Source organism: Doryrhamphus excisus, chromosome 1, assembly GCF_030265055.1.
Source record: "Doryrhamphus excisus isolate RoL2022-K1 chromosome 1, RoL_Dexc_1.0, whole genome shotgun sequence".
Lineage (NCBI taxonomy): Eukaryota > Metazoa > Chordata > Actinopteri > Syngnathiformes > Syngnathidae > Doryrhamphus > Doryrhamphus excisus.
The window spans coordinates 41,811,025-41,831,223 of NC_080466.1; the positions used below are offsets into that span (position 1 = coordinate 41,811,025).

General features: G+C 41.3%; 3 protein-coding genes across 10 annotated transcripts in view; 1 reads left to right on the forward strand and 2 right to left on the reverse strand.

The window, feature by feature from the left end:
* Positions 1-403: 403 nt before the first annotated feature.
* LOC131131862 (solute carrier family 41 member 1-like) lies at positions 404-11,797 on the reverse strand. 2 transcript variants are annotated; one of them, XM_058076850.1, is made up of 10 exons: positions 11,443-11,797; positions 7,049-7,156; positions 6,839-6,910; positions 6,626-6,770; positions 6,407-6,553; positions 4,988-5,132; positions 4,818-4,897; positions 2,176-2,310; positions 1,939-2,087; positions 404-1,619 (listed from the first exon to the last, which is right to left on the reverse strand). In XM_058076850.1, exons 1-10 carry the CDS (start codon positions 11,593-11,595, stop codon positions 1,455-1,457), a joined length of 1,299 nt encoding a protein of 432 aa, XP_057932833.1. In that variant the 5' UTR covers positions 11,596-11,797; the 3' UTR covers positions 404-1,454. The 2 variants fall into 2 exon arrangements, with proteins under 2 accessions (XP_057932833.1, XP_057932824.1); XM_058076841.1 differs by lacking the exon at positions 11,443-11,797 and adding an exon at positions 7,799-8,585.
* On the forward strand, positions 11,437-17,520 carry ppp1r3db (protein phosphatase 1, regulatory subunit 3Db). Of its 3 annotated transcripts, none has more exons than XR_009130259.1 (3): positions 11,437-14,176; positions 14,238-15,488; positions 17,426-17,520. XR_009130259.1 is itself a non-coding variant. In XM_058076888.1 (3 exons), exon 3 carries the CDS (start codon positions 14,265-14,267, stop codon positions 15,150-15,152), a length of 888 nt encoding a protein of 295 aa, XP_057932871.1. In that variant the 5' UTR covers positions 11,437-11,876; positions 14,103-14,176; positions 14,247-14,264; the 3' UTR covers positions 15,153-16,642. The 3 variants fall into 3 exon arrangements, 2 of the variants coding, with proteins under 2 accessions (XP_057932871.1, XP_057932861.1); XM_058076888.1 differs by lacking the exon at positions 17,426-17,520 and having other exon boundaries at positions 11,437-11,876; positions 14,103-14,176; positions 14,247-16,642; XM_058076878.1 differs by lacking the exon at positions 17,426-17,520 and having other exon boundaries at positions 11,437-11,876; positions 14,103-14,176; positions 14,238-16,641.
* A 715-nt stretch (positions 17,521-18,235) lies between these two features.
* Positions 18,236-20,199, reverse strand: part of phactr3b (phosphatase and actin regulator 3b) — a 34,496-nt gene continuing 32,532 nt past the window's right edge. For 4 of the 5 annotated variants that reach the window (XM_058083346.1, XM_058083319.1, XM_058083336.1 and 1 more), the window contains 2 exons: positions 19,363-19,439; positions 18,236-19,119 (listed from right to left, as the gene is read on the reverse strand). In XM_058083346.1, the coding sequence (XP_057939329.1) occupies positions 19,104-19,119; positions 19,363-19,439 (93 nt within the window). In that variant the 3' untranslated portion in view covers positions 18,236-19,103. The remainder of the gene's footprint in view (positions 19,120-19,362; positions 19,440-20,199) is intronic. The other variant, XM_058083327.1, reaches the window with a different exon arrangement.

Genomic DNA, 20,199 nt, shown 5'->3' on the forward strand with positions numbered 1-20,199 from the left:
ACCCTGGACTGGTCGCCAGCCAATCACAGGGCACATATAGACAAACAACCATTCACACTCACATTCATACCTATGGACAATTTGGAGTCACTAATTAACCTAGCATGTTTTTGGAATGTGGGAGGAAACCGGAGTACCCGGAGAAAACCCACGCATGCACGGGGAGAACATGCAAACTCCACACAGAGATGGCCGAGGGTGGGAATTGAACCCTGGTCTCCTAGCTGTGAGGTCTGCACACTAACCACCAGACCACCGTGCCGCCCACATACAAACATGAACACATAAAATTCAATAAACACAACAAACCTCAGGACAATGCAACCTTGGTTACTTTTTTATTATTATTAATTAATATTAATTATTTAATATTAATAATATAATAATTAATTATTAATGCCTTCTGGGTCCGACTCTAAACCAAATGTTCCGTTCTCCAGTTTAAACACACTTCACACCGCTTTACAACAAATGTACTCGCTGGCATGCAAAACTGGGTCAAAAGGGGTCAAAATTCCTGAACGTGTCGAGTTGGCTTAATGCAAAATCCTACAATTTGTCACATGCATATCAGGACCACGTGTACCGGGGTAGTCCACAGAACCGTTTCAACAAAAACTTCAAAACCCACTATCGTTAACATACCTTCATATTGAAATACGCTAGATGACAACTGATAATTAACTGGTAAGTAGGTTTTATTTGTATTTTTCTTACATATTCTAATACAGGGGTGGGCAAACTACGGCCCGGGGGCCACATCCGGCCCGCCAAGTGTTTGAATATGGCCCGCCCGTTCTTTCCAAAGTATTTCATTTAAAGTCAACATACAAGCTGGCATCATGGCTTGAGACGACATTTTCATGGTTTGGCGGTTTTATCAATTTCGTTAGTTGATGCGGTCTGTTGTTTACAAAGTGAAAAAAGGGACACAAGCACATAATAATAATAATAATAATAATATTAAATAATAAATTTATTCTTATTATTATAAATTTATAATGCACTTTACATCAAATAAATGATCTCAAAGTGCACATATAGCAGATTGCATAACACTTTTACAGATACAATAATTTCGTTATTTGATGCGGTCTGTTGTTTACAAAGTGCTCCTGAAAAAAGGGACACAAGCATATAATAATAATAATAATACAATTAATAATAATAAATAATAATAATATAAATAATAATACATTTATTATGATACATTTATAACGCACTTTACATCAAATAAATGATCTCAAAGTGCCCATAAAGCAGATTGCATGATACTTTTACAGATACAATAATTCCAGCTGGACTGTTACGTGTAAAATATCTGTCTGGCCCCCCCGTCAATTTTGTTAAATCAATGCGAAGTTTGCCCACCCCTGATCTAATATCTGCAGTAGAATCTATCCAAGCAACATATCCCGGCGTCACGAGGCTAAAAACACCGTCTTGCATGGTCGTCAAAAGCTGATCTTCCAAATGAGTCTGAAGCTCAGTGCCAAGAAACCCGTTCCCAGCAGGTCCCCCAGAGCTGTCAGGTAGGGGATGGAGAAGTTGTCTGGGTCCAAGCCCCTCTGCCACAGCCACCTCACCATCAGGTTGGCCACATACAGCAGAATCAGCACCTGGTCAGAGACAGAGACACGTCTCCTGACTGCCTTTGTCTCCATTTGCCGACTCAATGCCCCAGATAGCTCTTGTTTCTTGTGGGGTTCCACAGGGTTCAGTCTTTGGACCCCTGAACAAGCTTGTTCACTTAAGTACTTAGTTCTACAAATATCTATCTGTCACCTTTGAGTTGCACAACTAATGATGTCAACTGAGCACATTTGGTTTTATTGCTAATTTTATTGATCTAATCACAGCTAGGCTAGGGTTAGCATATCTGCTACCCCAGTGAGGACAAGCCGTACAAAAAATGGATGGATGGAAGTGTTATCTGACCTGAAGCAGAGCTGCAGCCAGATAGCAGACAATAAAGGTGACTGTCATGGCTGTGTGCCCGGCCTGGAGAAGGTGGATCATGTATAAGAAGAGCAAGTGTCCAGGGACGACGAGGAAGACAAGGACTCTGGCAGATTTGGAATTCACGTCTAAACAAAAGCAGAAACCAAAATGTACAAATCGCTGTGAAATTATTTTTTTGTATTAAAATGTATTTCATTTTCTTGTGGCTCGGACCTGAGGAGCAGAAGGTAGCACAAGGTCCTGGACAGTTCTTTGTCATTTTGAATGGTAGAGCTCCAGGAACGCTCCAACGGTGCAGGAAAGTCGACATTCTGCTGGCCTGGATGGCTACCAGGTTTCCCCCTACGCCTTCACGGACAAATGTTGATACCAGTATTAGCCACGTAACACAATGGGGTCCCCAGTGAAAGCATATTTACAGACATTCATTCATTCATTCTACCACTTTTTCCTCACGAGGGTCGCGGGGGGTGCTGGAGCCTATCCCAGCTGTCTTCGGGCGAGAGGCGGGGTACACTCTGGACTGGTCGCCAGCCAATCACAGGGCACATACTATAGACAAACAACCATTCACACTCACATTCATACCTGTGGACAATTTGGAGTCGCTAATTAACCTAGCATGTTTTTGGAATGTGGGAGGAAACCGGAGTACCCGGAGAAAACCCACGCATGCACGGGGAGAACATGCAAACTCCACACAGAGATGGCCAAGGGTGGAATCGAACTTGGGTCTCCTAGCTGTGAAGACTGTGTGCTAACCACCCGGCCGCTGTGCAGCCCTGGCTCGGTATATTTTTCATCAAAATAGTAGTCATGCCAAAATGTTGTGTTGCTGCTGGATGTTCACAGGATCTGAGTGATACTGTCGTTTGGGTGCTGGAGCCTATCCCAGCTGTCTTCGGGCGAGAGGCGGGGTACACCCTGGACTGGTCGCCAGCCAATCACAGGGCACATATAGACAAACAACCATTCACACTCACATTCATACCTATGGACAATTTGGAGTCGCTAATTAACCTAGCATGTTTTTGGAATGTGGGAGGAAACCGGAGTACCCGGAGAAAACCCACGCATGCACGGGGAGAACATGCAAACTCCACACAGAGATGGCCGAGGGTGGGAATTGAACCCTGGTCTCCTAGCTGTGAGGTCTGCGCGCTAACCACTCGACCGCCGTGCCGCCTATTTACAGACAGTGTAAAAAAAAAAAAATTTTAAGGTAATTTGTGCAGCATTCATGGAAACACTGTTCTCCCTTCATGGTCACATCAATGATGGTGCATGCGTATGAGCCGGACCAAACACGAGGAGCATTCTGGTCAACGCTGCAGGAAGTGAAAGTGCTGTGGTGGAATGCAAATGCACTTCCTGTACGGGGAAGGCGGCGCATGCAGAAAGAGTCTGCATGGGAGGGATGCTACACAAATAGAAGACTAAACACACGGTTGGCATTCACGTCAGGCGTGCGGTTTAAATAAAGTTGCCAGTTCCGCCGCTGACTGAAATATAAGCCGGTGTCACTCGTGATTTATCGACTGAAATTATGACCCGGAGCGCATCCTGTATACTTGACTGCAAAGATCTCCAAAGTGTGGCACAGTCCAAAAAATGATTTTTATGGTCTTCTCAAGAAGAGATGCAGTATTTTTAAGCGGTTGTTTCTATTGATTTATTTTTGATATGTGGTTATTTATTTATTTTGAGCATGCAGAACTCACAGCTAGGAGACCAGGGTTCAATTCCACCCTCGGCCATCTCTGTGTGGAGTTTGCATGTTCTCCCCGTGCATGCATGGGTTTTCTCCGGGTACTCCAGTTTCCTCCCACATTCCAAAAACATGCTAGGTTAATTAGCGACTCCAAATTGTCCATAGGTATGAATGTGAGTGTGAATGGTTGTTTGTCTATATGTGCCCTGTGATTGGCTGGCCACCAGTCCAGGGTGTGGGATAGGCTGGGATAGGCTCCAGCACGTGAGGAAAAAGCGGTAGAAAATGAATAAATGAATGAATGAATGTGGTTATTTCTCTCATACATTTATGTATATCTGGCGGTCTGCCACAAATACATTTGGACCGCCACAGATAGATCGCAATCTACTAATATAATTTCTACTATGTTACACTCTTATGCACTCTGTGTGTATGCCAGCAGCCCCGTCTCCACCCGCCGAGATAAAGAGACTATATGAGTGACAAAAGGGCTCACTCTGTTCATGCTATTGTTCTGTGGAGCAAACACGGCACGGTGTTGAAACCAATGCACAGAGTGAAGCCTCTTCCTGTCTGTTTGAAGACAGGAAACAAGGAAAACCGACACACTTTTATAAGGCAATATATTGAAGCCGACAAAATTAGGCAGTTCATTTTCATTCATTGTACGAATTATTAATTTATTACGTTATATCTTATGACACCCCAAGCACATATCACAACTGAATTGGTTGAAAATTCCAACGCATCTGTCCATCAATATAGTGCGATACTAGCAACACGCACGTACACGGAGCCCAGGAAACATCATGAATGCGTTGCATAACACGAAACCAAGAGTCGTACGTCAATAACTTCATGTTCTACTATTCAACGAGGTTTCATTCACATCACAAAAAGCTCGTCTTTGTTCACACACAAACACTGACGCACTGTGTTTTGAAATCTCCACTCTAGCCAATGTTTTGCATCATGGCCGATTGTGCAAAATTAAATGATGACATCATCTAAAGGAGTGTATTATGGGAAATTCCAACCCCTTTAACCTGCTAGATATACTGTACATACAGTATAATGATTATTATTATTATTATTTATGTACAACTAGCAAGCATCTACTTCAACGTGTTGTCTCACTCACCATTGATAACTGGTGTGAACACTGCCATACCCTCAAAGTTTGGATCGCTCACCGTCTTATCCAGAATCAGACCGCCAATACTAGGAAACAGCAGCGGAGACAACAACACAGGAGTCACTGAAAAGTGTTTGCTCTTGTCTGGGAGGAGAGAATGAGACCTACCAGCTCACCTGCTGACCGACATGGCCAAGATAACGGGCTGCCAGCCTGACCTCAAGACCTCTCGGATGGGGGGTGACTGGCGGGCGATGAACACGCACACTGGCACAAGAAGCAGGAAAAGGCCACACACTGCGGGAGGCAGGTACCACATATCTGGACAGTATCACAGCACAGAATACATAAAGTATATACAATATACATTATGCTATTTTAATGTTATTTAACAGTAACAGGAACCCAAACTGTGGATACTGTCGCCCTCTTGTGGCTACAAACGCCATAATCAAACGGCATAGGGATTGTTAAAAACATGCAAGTCATTATTAACATGTCAGCCTTTTAAACTTCAAATTGCATAATTCTGATCACATATATATCCGTTCCGTGAGTCTATAGTGACACAACAATAATAACAATAAATAAAATGAGTTATCAAGACTCTTTAAAAAGCACTGAAATTTATGTGTTTTTAAACTGCATTAACTAGCACAAGAGTAACACACTTCGCCGTCCGCAGAAACATGATGGAAAATAATAGTTCCCCCAAGGTGTACTGATAAGAAACATAGATCAGTCGAAAAACAAAACATAACACTATGCCATTTTTCGGATTTTGAATCGGTGTCACAATTCTAAAATACAGCTAATTAATGTAAAAGATTTGTTACATTGTGTCATGATCCTGTTTTGTGCCTCGTGCTGCTGCCGTCTATTCGCGGCACAGTATATCGCCTTTTTTGGAGTTCCGGGGTGGAGCCACTGCTGCACACATGCTTAATATTTCCAATTAGGCTTTCTTAAACACTCTGTAATGCCCTTAAGTGTCGTTAAATGTTGTCAGTGCTTTCAACCTTAGATTTTATCCTGTCCAGTGTTTTTGCTTGTTTTTGCTGGACCTTCTGTCACAGTTGTTTATATTTTGTTCCGGCTAGTTTTAGCTTAAATCCACTGTTAGCAAATACCACCTTGTATATGGGCGCCCATACGTGACGGCATGTTTCCCATAGCAATTTTAAGGCTAAATTATGCTTCTTTTATATGATTGAATTCAATAAATAGTGTAAGAATTGCAATGTTTGACACCTCATCAAAGCACTAGAATATGAATGAACTTTAATGGCAACAACGATAAGCTTTTGGCATTAGCTAGCTTACCTGTCAACCAGACAACGGGGTAGCGTTGAATCGATATTTTATATTTTATGTTGTTCAAAAATATGGTTTGTTTGCCTAAAATGTTTTTCTTAGATTTTTTCTTGATCAACAAATTAAAAATAAATATTAGAAAATCCATAAATAATCTTGAAAAGTCCAAGTCAAACACTAAAAAATCAGTATCTGTCATAATGTCCCTGTATTTACTTATATATGGGACTCTAATTTTGTCTATATAGCTTAATGGTCGGTTATTGTAGGTCGTCTCTCACCTCTATAGAACAGGAAGAAGCTGCTGATGCCCGCAAGCAAAGACAAAGTGATGAGGTCACCCAAGCTTGCCGCGATGGGCGTTGCTATGTTATCTGGGTTGATGCCCACTCTCCTGGATCCCACGATCACTGCCACCATCACCAGACCTGCCGCAATACAAGATGGATGATGACCGTGAACTCATAACCATAACCTCCATGTTGTCGTCTTCGTCTGACCGAGAGCCAACGCAGCAACAAATGCGGTGGTAACGCTGCTAACGCACAGGATGGCGGCGTGAAGAACATCCACTCTTCCTCTGCTCACGCCACCCAGACTCACGGCCGCCAGGGCCGCCAGGAAGCCTACAACTGTGGCCTGGACCTTCACAGAAATGCGTCAGAATCCATCACACGACTGCTAGTGATGTTAAACCGATGTGAGTGTATCACCTGAATTAGAGCCAGATTACAGCAAACTGTCTTCCATTGCTGCTGAGGTTCCTCCAGCTGTCCAGTGTTGGCCTGTAGATGGAAGGAGCAGGACCCTCATCCCAAATCATCAGAATTCCACACCTTCATTTTCATCTTCACTGTCACTTCTGGAGTTCTTAGTTGCAATGTGGTGAGTGTATGTGCATGCGGCTTTGTGTTTCCACTCACTGCTGTTGACAGTCTGGATGCCAGCGTCATCTCCAGATTCCCCTTCAGCCCCACCAGGGCAGGAACCAAGATAAAAACCTCGGAGATCTCTTGAAACACCCCCCAGTGCTGAAAAAATACCACAGCGTCCCCTTAGCTCCATGAGTCTCAGTTATTTTTTTTCTCATACCATCACGAGGGACAGACCCCCCGGCCCCCTTCCTCGGTGCCCCCAACGGGGGCCACTCCCCACCATCCCCATCTACTCAGCCGTGAGGACTGATTAAAAAAAAAAACACACACCTTTTTAAATTCTAATTTATTATTTTTGTAAGTAGCTACAATTCTAAGTTAATGTACAATAATCCCTCGTTTATCACTGTTAATTATACCAGACTCAACCGTGATAAGTCGGATTCTTTCTTTATAAATTGAATATTTTTGTAGCTAGCACATAGAAACCCTGTTTACCACCTTCTAAATATGGTTTGTAATATTATTAGAGCTCTCTAGACATGAAATAACACCCCTATAGTCACCTTTACACTTAATATACCTAATATAGTAGACATAATAGCGGTTTAAGACATAAATAAGACTCATAGGTTAATACTGGTAGTTTAATAACAATAGTATTAGACTGCTTTAAGGTTCCACATGCAGGGAATCGAACCAGGCAGCAGCCTATTAATGTGTTTCTGTTGCTTTAAAGCTTCAAATAGTGATGTTAAATATTTTCGACCATCTTCAACAGTTTTTTTTTTTCCATACTTGCACCACATCCATGACTATCCCGGCCGCCACCATGCCCAGACCGGACACCAGATACGGCAGCAGCACCTGGGCGGCGATGATCCAAGAACTCTCGGGCAGGAATCCTTGAGCCGAGCGCGTCAGTTTGCACTTGAAGCCTCTGAGTTTCTTCCCCTGGAAACACAGCTCCAGCGCCAGATGGGTCACCACCATGACTGGTCCCAGTTAACCCATTGTTCCATGAAAGGTTGCCAGTCAAATATCCATGTCCACACGAGGGAAGGATCTCGTCGCTTGTCCGCGATTGAGCTCCGCCTTGACTTGCCACTTTTGTAATGATGGAGGAATGGAACTAGCAGCTTTTATCCACTTGAAACGACACACACACACATAAAGCTTGACAGTTGACAGCAGGTCTGTGAGGCCTCTTCTAACACTCTGCAACTGACAGACACTCACACACACACACACACACACACACACAGACACACACCTCTCATGCCTCACTTTTGAGGAGTCGGGCTGCCGACGCCGAGCGTTGGAAACCAGGTCTCTCACGGGGCCTAAAAAGGGTCCATGTCCTATGGGTCAAGGACATCCAGAAGGCCAGGAGCTTCTTCTCAGCTCTCGTGTGCTCCTTCTTCTCCTCCTTCTCCTCCCACGGCTCCCTCTCCTGGCTCATCCAGACCACCTTCCTCATTTTCATCAGGCTGCAAACGACTGTGAAGGGGGAGCCTTTTGAGTGCCGTGAGCCTTGCCTGGTCGGGTCTGGCGTAAAGGTGTGTTTTATAGTGGATGCTGCGGTTTCGTCTTCCTGCCCCCCCCCCCCCCACCTCCTTCTCCTCCTATTCAATGCACCCGCCTCCACTCCTTTTTTTTTTTTATAGCTCCTCCTTCCTGTGCTCTTCGATGTCCTCAGTGGGTGTGACGCACTCCAGGCAGCAGCAGCAGGTGCTGTACCTGTCACAGACACGTGGCGCTGGCAAGGGGGGGGGCGCAAATAAACCTTGCATTCCTTGAGGGAATCAAATATAATCGTGATGTTCCCGAATGTCCCAAAAAATAAGCCATACATTTCAATGTATGTACTGTGACCTTTTCTTTTACAATGCATTGAACTTCATTGATCTTCTTCACCGTCATTAGTTGACACTGTAAAGTACACATACTGTATATGAGAACAGAAAGCCTGCACTGTAGTGATTACGTCACCCACCTTACGTAAATACACACATACACACATACACACACATACACACACACCATCTGAAGCACCATGACTATGCTGAAATTTGACTTTGGGACATAGGACATGGCTCACAATGCTTCTTTCTTCTCCGCAGCTCCCCCTCCTGACTCCTGGATGCAACTTGAATGAATGAGGAGCGATGAAAAATACTCCTAATATTGGCAGTATTTTGTTTTGTAGTCATTATAATCTATGTTTATTTAATTTATTAATTGATAAACTGCAGTTGCTGCAAAATACAGCAGTTTACTATATTCAGTTATGCAGAAGAAACTTGGAAAAGTCATTTTACAATTCATGATGACAAAACATACTGGACAATTGTCAGTATACTGTATTTTCTGGACTATAAGTCGCTCCGGAGTATAAGTCGCACAAGGCCAAAAATGCATAATTGGGTTTAAAAAAACATACATAAGTCGCACTGGAGTATAAATAGCATTTTTGCGGGTAATTTAATTTACAAACTACTTGATAGTTTTTTCATTTATAAGTCACTCTGGAGTATAAGTCGCACAAGGCCAAAAATGCATAATTAGGTTGAAAAAAACATACATTAGTCGCACTGGAGTATAAGTCACATTTTTTGCCGGTAATTTATTTTACGAACTACTTCATAGTTTTTTCATTTATAAGTCACTCTGGAGTATAAGTCACACAAGGCCAAAAATGCATAATTAGGTTGTAAAAAACATACATAAGTCGATCTGGAGTATGAGTCGCATTTTTTGCGGGTAATTTATATTACAAACTACTTGACAGTTTTTTCATTTATGAGTCGCTCTGGAGTATAAGTCACATTTTTTGCGGGTAATTTATTTTTATAAACTACTTGGTAGTTTTTTCATTTATAAGTCGCTCGGGAGTATAAGTCGCACAAGGCCAAAAATGCGTAATTAGGTCGAAAAAAACATACATAAGTCGCACTGGAGTATAAGTCGCATTTTTTGCGGGTAATTTATTTATGAACTACTTGATAGTTTTATCATTTATAAGTCACTCTGGAGTATAAGTCGCACAAGGCCAAAAATGCATAATTAGGTCGAAAAAAACATACATAAGTCGCTCTGGAGTATAAGTCGCATTTTTTGCGGGTAATTTATTTTACAAACTACTTGATAGTTTTTTCATTTATAAGTCGCTCTGGAGTATAAGTCACACAAGGCCAAAAATGCATAATTAGGTAAAAAAAAACATACATAAGTCGCTCTGGAGTATAAGTCGCATTTTTTGCGAGTAATTTATTTTACAAACTACTTGACAGTTTTTTTCATTTAAAAGTCGCACTGGAGTATAAGTCGCATTTTTTGCGGGTAATTTATTTTACAAAATACTTGATAGTGTTTTCATTTATAAGTCACTCTGGAGTATAAGTCGCACAAGGCCAAAAATGCATAATTAGGTAAAAAAAACATACATAAGTCGCTCTGGAGTATAAGTCGCATTTTTTGCGGGTAATTTATTTTACAAACTACTTGATAGTTTTTTTCATTTATAAGTCGCACTGGAGTATAAGTCGCATTTTTGCGGGTAATTTATTTATGAACTACTTGATAGTTTTTTCATTTATAAGTCACTCTGGAGTATAAGTCGCACAAGGCCAAAAATACATTATTAGGTCGAAAAAAAACATACATAAGTCGCTCTGGAGTATAAGTCGCATTTTTCGCGGGTAATTTATTTTACAAAGTACTTGACAGTTTTTTCATTTATAAGTCGCTCTGGAGTATAAGTCGCAGGAACAGCCAACCTATGAAAAAAAGTGTGACTTATAGTCCAGAAAATACAGTACTTACAAAAGACATATAAAGAGACACTTAAAATATCCTAAGATATACCCAATAAATGAAATAAAATAGAAGGATCATCGCAAATGTGAATGAAACTACCATAGAAAATTGTAAATAGACTCTTCATGTGGTCTGAGTATCAAATAATAAATCTGTGTGTGGCCGCTTATTCTGTTTACCGGGGTCAGGGTCACCCGCAAGGTCACTGTTGCCTCCAAACAGCTGGAGGTCACAAATCAAATCTGGCCGTGTCTGAGAGAGACAGCAAGCATGGACGGACGGACGGACGGACACATACGGACAGCTTGTTGTGGACCACGGCAGCTTTCCTGACACTTGATGGATTGGGCCGTTATTGTTTTTTATTGCCAGGGTTTCTACTTTGCTTCGGGTGGTAAATCAGTAGCTAGAGATCTTGGTGTACTGTAGATAAGAGCTGAAGCTTAACTTGTGATTGATATCAATCACATATAGACAACTTATTGGAACTTAGGCTTGGGTGTTTTTTTTTCCTGCTGCAGAATAACAACAATAAAGTCAATATGAAAGGAGCCAATGATCGTTACTCATTAAAAGAGTTTTCAGGATTCTGTGTCTCCACTAAGTTAGTAGCTGTCACTGACCTGCACTTGGTCCAGCAGCACCCCCGCCATCACCATGCCGAGTCCAGCCAGCACACACGAAGGCATCACCTGGAGGCACATGATCCTGGAGGATTCTGTCCATGATAGGATTGGGAATTCCTTCTCCGGCATGATGTTAGTTGGATGTTTCATTGACCAAAGTGTGCCAACTTCCTGTCCTGCCAACTGAAAGACCAACGCTATCTGCTGATCGGTGTCCCATGTGTTCAGTGACTGCCTGCCACTACTGTCTCTTTACGGCTATGTACTCTTTATTTATTACTAGCAGTAGTAAAATACAGAAATTCAGATCGGAGTCTGTGCTCGTCGTTACCAAATTGCGAGTGCGGCGCCATGGACTTTAACCTGAATGACATTTGCACACCGATATACAGGATTGTATGGACTACAGCTGCTATTGACGCCCTTAGATTGTAAGTAAAGGTCATCAAAACATCAATGATTACCTTACATTACATTACCTTATATTATATTACCTTACATGACATTACATTACCTTAACACTTCATGAAGTCATGACATCAGCCATGGCATTTATGACATGATAGAGTGAAAAAAGTTCTCCTCCCAGTCCGTGTGAAAGTGGTTAGTTTTGGCTTCTTGGTAGAAGAAATAAATTTGAGGCTAACTGGTTAGCTCGCTAGTTACTTACTGTAGTATAGGAGTTGTACCTTATATTACATTACCTTACATGACATTACATTACCTTAACACGTCATGAAGTCATGACATCAGCCATTGCATTTATGACATGATAGAGTGAAAGTTTGTTATAGGTGTGTTGTTTCATTTGAAATATATTTTTTAGGCTAACCGGTTAGCTCGCTAGTTACTTCCTGTAGCATAGGAGTTGAACCTTATATTACATTACCTTACATGACATTACATTACCTTAACACGTCATGAAGTCATGACATCAGCCATGGCATTTATGACATGATAGAGTGAAAAAAGTTCTCCTCCCAGTCAGTGTGAAAGTGGTTAGTTTTGGCTTCTTGGTAGAAGAAATAAATTTGAGGCTAACTGGTTAGCTCGCTAGTTACTTCCTGTAGTATAGGAGTTGTAAAACAAAGAATAACAAGACTGTGAAGGTGGCTATGGGTGTGTTATTTTATGTCAAATATATGAGGCTAACCGGTTAGCTTGCTAGTTACTTCCTGTAGCATAGGAGCTGTAAAACAAAGAATAACAAGAGTGTAAAGTTGGTTATAGGTGTGTTGTTTCATTTCAAATATATTTTTTAGGCTAACCGGTTAGCTCGCTAGTTACTTCCTGTAGCATAGGAGTTGTACCTTATATTACATTACCTTACATGACGTTACATTACCTTAACACGTCATGAAGTCATGACATCAGCCATTGCATTTATGACATGATAGAGTGAAAAAAGTTCCCCTCCCAGTCCGTGTGAAAGTGGTTAGTTTTGGCTTCTTGGTAGAAGAAATAAATTTGAGGCTAACTGGTTAGCTCGCTAGTTACTTCCTGTAGTATAGGAGTTGTAAAACAAAGAATAACAAGACCGTGAAGGTGGCTATGGGTGTGTTATTTTATGTCAAATATATTTGAGGCTAACCGGTTAGCTTGCTAGTTACTTCCTGTAGCAGAGGAGCTGTAAAACAAAGAATAGCATGAGTGTAAAGTTGGTTATAGGTGTGTTATTTCATTTCAAATATATTTTTTAGGCTAACCGGTTAGCTTGCTAGTTACTTCCTGTAGCATAGGAGTTGTACCTTATATTACACTACCTTACATGACATTACATTACCTTAACACTTCATGAAGTCATGACATCAGCCATTGCATTTATGACATGATAGAGTGAAAAAAGTTCTCCTCCCAGTCAGTGTGAAAGTGGTTAGTTCTGGCTTCTTGGTAGAAGAAAGAAATTTGAGGCTAACTGGTTAGCTCGCTAGTTACTTACTGTAGTATAGGAGTTGTAAAACAAAGAATAACAAGACTGTGAAGGTGGCTATGGGTGTGTTATTTCATGTTAAATATATTTGAGGCTAACCGGTTAGCTTGCTAGTTACTTCCTGTAGCAGAGGAGCTGTAAAACAAAGAATAGCATGAGTGTAAAGTTGGTTATAGGTGTGTTATTTCATTTCAAATATATTTTTTAGGCTAACCGGTTAGCTCGCTAGTTACTTCCTGTAGCATAGGAGTTGTACCTTATATTACATTACCTTACATGACATTACATTACCTTAACACGTCATGAAGTCATGACATCAGCCATGGCATTTATGACAGAGTGAAAAAAGTTCTCCTCCCAGTCAGTGTGAAAGTGGTTAGTTTTGGCTTCTTGGTAGAAGAAATAAATTTGAGGCTAACTGGTTAGCTCGCTAGTTACTTCCTGTCGTATAAGTGCAAGTACAGAACTACTGTTTTTCCATGTTTCAAATCATGCCAAAATACTTCCAGAGTGAAATGTTATGAAATCACTGCAGGTATTATTAGAGAAGGAAGGGACAGCCCACCACTATCTGCTATAAATATTCTCTCCGCACCCCCCACCTCCAGTTAAGATCTCAGGTTATATGTCAAGGGCTGAGCTGAAAGGAGCTTAAAGCGATGCATTACTGTTGTTGACCAACACTTGCCTGATTGTTTCCTGTTGAGAATGTTGGTTTTCTTTGGAGTTTCTGTGTTGGATTCCGGCTTGAACGGTGGAGTTCGTGGCAAAAACTGCAAGAAGAAAACATCTGAGCAACAGGTTTGATTCTTACTTATGTAGTATATTTGTCTTTTATGCAGAAATAATAACCAAGCTTTAGTTTTCCCAGGAAAATTAACGTGACAACATGGACATGGCGTGGAGACGCGGCAACACAGATGCGATGACCGGGAGCCAGGTCCAGTCCATCAGCCGACCCACCACCGTTCACCTTCGATACATTTACGATCCCAAACCCCAACCTCCTAAAGCGTCGGTCCCAATCCGCCCTCCAGGCCCGAGACCTCCCTCGATAAAGACGGACTCAAATCTCAGCTCGTCCAGCCATCCTCCGACCAAACCCATCGTGAGGAAACGAGCTCAGTCTCTTTCTACGCCTGCAGAGATGAGGAGACAACGCCGAAGCCCGCAGGTTCGCTTTGTGGACTCGCTGGGCCTCGATTTAGAGGAAGTCAAGGTGTTCCGAGTCAAAGAGCGACCCCTCGTACCGCAACATGTGATGTTCAGACTCCTCATGAGCTCCGAGATGGCCTTCGGGAAGTCTTTGGAACTGTCCCTGCCTCACTTTAAACCCTGTTTCCCTGAGAACATGGCAGCTCAACCGGACTTCCTGAAGCGTGTGCGTGCACAATGCGTGTGTCTGGGTCAGGTCTTGTGCACCGATTTGGGAATAACCGGCACCATACAAGTACTTAATTTAGATTATGAGAAAAAAGTCGTAGTGCACTACTCTTTTACCAACTGGAGAACCAGCACGGAAACAACAGCATCCTGGGTGTCTGGTGGGGCCCCCGGGGAATACAACGTTCCAGGGACGGATATCTTCCGATTTCGTCTTCCGGTGCCACCTTTCATTTTGCAGCCGGGAGCGGTGCTGGAGTTTGCCATCTGCTATCATGTCCGAGGCTCACATCACTGGGACAACAACTACGGGCGCAATTACAAACTGACTTGCCATTGCTACAAGGTGACTGTTCCAAGGGAATGTGAGGACAGTATGCTGCATTTCACCTGAGTGGCCGCAAGGGGGCGGTATGACATTTGCACACGCCTAAGCTGCTATTGACACCCTTGCACTATAGTTTAGGTTGGAAGTAAAGGATGCTTTTCATAGAGGGTTTTTATGATTCCTTTTTTCATATCAAATATCTAGTAGCAGGTGTGTTATTATTGGAAGTATGGGCCCTGGTAATGACACAAAACATCAACAATTACCTTACATTACATTACCTTATATTATATTACCTTACATGACATTACATTACCTTAACACTTCATGAGGTCATGACATCAGCCATGGCATTTATGACATGATAGAGTGAAAAAAGTTCTCACAGTTCGTGTGAAAGTGGTAAGTTTTGGCTTCTTGGGTGTAAAAAAAATTAATTTGAGGCTAATTGGTTAGCTCGCTAGTTACTTCCTGTAGCATAGGAGCTGTAAAACAATAACAAGAGTATAAAGTTGGTTATAGGTGTGTTATTTCATTTCAAATATATTTGAGGCTAACCGGTTAGCTCGCTAGTTACTTCCTGTAGCATAGGAGTCGTAAAACAAAGAATAACAAGAGTGTAAAGGTGGCTAAGGGTGTGTTATTTCATGTCAAATATATTTGAGGCTAACCGGTTAGCTTGCTAGTTACTTTCTGTAGCATAGGAGTCGTAAAACAAAGAATAACAAGAGTATAAAGTTGGTTATAGGTGTGTTATTTCATGTCAAATATATTTGAGGCTAACCGGTTAGCTCGCAAGTTAGTTCCTGTAGCATAGGAGTTGTAAAAAAAAAAATAACAAGAGTGTAAAAGTGGTTATAGGTGTGTTATTTCATGTCAAATATATTTGAGGCTAACCGGTTAGCTCGCTAGCCCTAGCTAGCTAGTCCCTGCAGTATAAGAGTTGTGCAATGTGTTGTAAACAGTGAATAATAGTCGTGTAAAGGTGAATATAGGGGCGTTATTTCATGTTTACACATAAATAGTTTTTCTGTGTTCCGTTTTTTTTGTTTGTTTTTAAAATATTCCATTTATTAACAATGAATCCTATATCGCTGATTTTCATTAATTGCTGTCAGGTCTGGAACCAAAAAGGCCCGACAAAATATCGGATCTTATATTTTCTGTATTACAAGCCAGTGTGAGAAGTAGTATGCAGGATATCAGTACAGGAGAACTCTAATAAGTACGCTTCTTAATTCAAACACACATGATCTCCCATATTAACCTTCATTTAGATGCTAAGATAACACTGATTACATCACCTTCTCAGATGAGCGCCAATGCTTTTATTAATCCTTCTCACCAGTTTTGCAGCTTTGCAAAATCAATTGCTAAATTTGCACTTTGGTGTGCTAACCCAGTGACAAACAAACATGGTATCTTGTGCGGAATGTGCATGTGACAAATAAATGTCATTTATTGTTTGCACACAGTGAGTGTGGTCTAAATGAAGTGTTGGCACTCTGAGCAGCTTGTTTGTTGTTACTGTTTACTTTGAACAAGAGGGCTTGACCCCGTTCTTTATTCTGGACCTTGTTTGGTGTCCGAGGTGCGATCACATGGCCGGGTGACCTTTCACCGCCAAGTTTCCACCGTCGTGACAGCCAAAGAAGTGTTTGGCAGGCTGCGACCTTTGGCTCCTTGGAGATATTTTTTTCCATCTGAGCATGTCACTGCAGACTATGACATGCTTTAAACATGATAGATGAGTCCTATCAAAGAGCATGTGACCTGCTATAACTTGGACGGCTGCATGAATGCAAACACATGTGTTGATGTTTATTATTGTGGTAGTAGTCCGCATCATGTTCTAAATACTTTGCATTATACTTAGATTTCATATATTCTGCTTCCCTAATTTAGCAAGTCGGAATATTAGATGGAACAGATTGTTCAAATGAGGTCTTACGTCATGAGTGTGTTATATATAAACAATGATTGCCTAAAGAGCCGGACTTGGATTCATTCCTGAAGAGGTTCTTGCATGCCTGCAAGATGGATGACTTTTGCTGTGAACAAAGAAGGCAATCCAGTCCGTGTCGTGCAGCCTAACAAAGCTGGTGTTGTCATTTTGTGCTGGTTGTCGTGCCGTTATGCAACACGGCGCTGATGACGAGGCAGAGTAGTGACATTTTGCTGTGGGATTGGTAGGAACGGAAATGTAAACACTGATGCACAGTAGTGGCTTTTGCTTGTAATCTATCTTGAAATCTCCTTTACATACTCCTGACTGATTTCACTGATTTCAGTGGTGCCAAGATGACGGGCGAGTGCCGACATTTTGTCTCCTTTTCCAGTATGCCCAGGGCACAGAAGAGGGAGTCAGCTGCATATGCGCTTCAGAGGACGGCGGATGCAGCTGGAGGGGCCCAGCAGAGGAGGGAAAACCTGCTTTTTAGTTCATAATGTGAAAAAAAATATCTAAAAATTTAAAAAATCATTGTGAAATACCAAAGGTGAGTACCTTTGGTATTTCACAATGAATTTTTAAATTTTTAAAAATGAACAAAATGCTGGTAAAAAAAAATGAAAATTAAAAAATTCATTGTGAAATACCGAAGGTACTCACCTTTGGTATTTTTTAATTAGAATTTTTTTATTTTTAAAAATGAGCAAAATGCTGGTAAAAAAAATATAAAAAATAAAAAATTCATTTTCAATGAATTCAATGAATTTTTTAATTTTTATAAAAAAATTAAAAATGAAAATGAATTTTTTAATTTTTATAAAAAATGTAAAAAATCATTGTGAAATACCAAAGGTACTCACCTTTGGTATTTCACAAAGGTACTCACCTTTGGTATTTCACAATGAATTTTTAATTTTTATAATTTTTTTACCAGCATTTTGTTCATTTTTAAAAATTAAAAAATGTAAAATAAAAAATTGGTGAGTACCTTTGGTATTTCACAATGAATTTTTAAAATTTTTAAAAATGAACAAAATGCTGGTAAAAAAAATATGAAAATTAAAAAATTCATTGTGAAATACCGAAGGTACCTTTGGTATTTTTGGTATTTTTGGTATTTGGTATTTCACAATGAATTTTTTTATTTTTATATATTTTTTTTACCAGCATTTTGTTCATGTTCTGGTAAAACAAGCACTCTCTCTCAGGAAAAACCCTTGGTGACCCCTTAACATTTACACTGCATGTACGTCATCGGTATTGGTATCCAACGATTTCACTCACAGAGTATCGGCAGTATCGCCAACATAAAACTGGTGTGTGATTGTAGAAATTTCTCACATAAATAGCGCGACAGGCTTGCACTCGTTTGTAATCAAACCCCCAACTCTGCTTGGGGCCAAAGCCTCATCTTCTCTAAGCTGCATATCACTTGAATCTGCAGAACCTGTAGTTTCAGAAACGGTTGGAATTGTTTGCGATTCAAGACTTACGGTGGTTTCAAATCCCGTCTCCGGGATCTCCTCATTCAAGACTCAAGTCCACCAGCTCCAAAGTCAACACAAGACAAACCCACACTTGTTAGAAATTGAAAACCTGTATTGTGCAGACAATAAATAGTGCTGACAAAGGGATGTTGTCTTCTACACAGACGAGGTTTCTCTTTAAGAACATCGATGCTGCCGATATGAAACTCATCATCAACGGAACCAGTGTGAGTGAAGACGGGGACGGGGGTGATGGGTGACTTCTCAAACAAGAGTGGAACAGAACGAGCGGGCCACGTGCTCTTTTGCCCCCGTGGCATTGTAAAGAAAGTCTTTCAAAAGAGTCTGATTACAAAAGACGTATCCGGGACAATGAAAGTCAGTGCTCCTCTGAGTAGATTTTGCTGCGTGTCTTCTGGTCTACGCGCGGCTCCTTTTCCAGAGACATAGCCTCCAAGGTTTGCTGGATATATCAAATATCAGGACATCCACTGACTGTGGGCCGGTACACATGGAAGACACTGCAAGGGCTTCACGGACTGAACCAAATATCAGCAGCTCTTCACAGAAGAAACCCTGCTAAGGCCGATGGAACCTGCAGAGGGGACAAAAAAGAGAGGCTAATTACGCTCACGCTAGGGCTTCATCAATCAGTCTATTTTAAGCTCAGAAGACTCAAAGAGCAGCTAGTGACTTTTTCTCAAGAATGGGGTCTAGCAAAGGCGCAACCCCGCATAATCTTGGAGGTATTAAGCAAGAGCGATTATTGCGCGGACTGATATGATACGAGCTTTACACAATGTCACGAGGCAAAGAGCGAAATCGCTGACATACTAACCTCGTCAGATGTTTGCTGGAAGAATGAACCTCCATCTCCGTACTTTTGAACTCATTCAGTTCTTTCCTGATGGCGGCCTGCAAAGCAAAAGCAACAGCCACCATGAGCGCCGCCATTGTTCCCCTTCGTTAATCTGGTAAGGGATACGGGTACGACTGCAACTGCTTAATCTGTATATTTATTAGATATACCTTTTGAGTGTTGAGTTGCTGTGTGATGAGTTTAGTGTATAGAGTCAAACTGTTATATTGAGTTTATATTGACCTCCTGTAATTGGTGAGAAGCATGTTGTGAGTTTTGTCATAGCTCATGATTGGCTCCTGTCAAATAAAGAGCCGCTTGGTCCTCCAGGTCTCAATTTCGCTACAAATACTTCAAGATGCTAGTTTGCGTCAGCATTTTTTTTTTTTACCTGAGGACTGGAGAGGACATCTTGTACTGGAACACACAGCCATCCCAATGAGAGTGGACATTGTAAGTGTTGTCGCTGTGTCTATGATGCTGTTGTTGACAAAACTAGCATAAGTATGTGTAACAATGCGGCCTAGGAATGGAGTTTCGGTAGTGTTTCAGTGTTCATCAAAATACGATAAGATACTGCAACTATTACATGTTATCAACAGTGTACTTTTTAATGCATGATCACATAAAAAAAACCTTAAACTGTATTATGGAAAGCAGGAAGTGAACAAATGTAACCGTTACTGATTGTAAAAGTACCAGACGGAGGGGTAGGATTTAATAAGCTTTGCTTCTTCCTACTCCTTTTGGACATGTGGAACTGGGAACTGATTATGGGATGCAATCAATTGTAATCTGATGCATGTTCAAATGAAA

Excerpts from the sequence above, each read along its gene's own strand:
- LOC131131862 (XM_058076841.1), bottom strand. The coding sequence starts at position 7,993 with ATGGTGGTGACCCATCTGGCGCTGGAGCTGTGTTTCCAGGGGAAGAAA. Across the intron at positions 7,157-7,798 it reads TAGTCATGGATGTGGTGCAA|CACTGGGGGGTGTTTCAAGA; the intron begins GTATGGAAAAAA and ends GTATTTTTTCAG. Across the intron at positions 4,898-4,987 it reads TTGGCCATGTCGGTCAGCAG|TATTGGCGGTCTGATTCTGG; the intron begins GTGAGCTGGTAG and ends GCTGTTTCCTAG.
- ppp1r3db (XM_058076888.1), top strand. The coding sequence starts at position 14,265 with ATGGACATGGCGTGGAGACGCGGCAACACAGATGCGATGACCGGGAGC.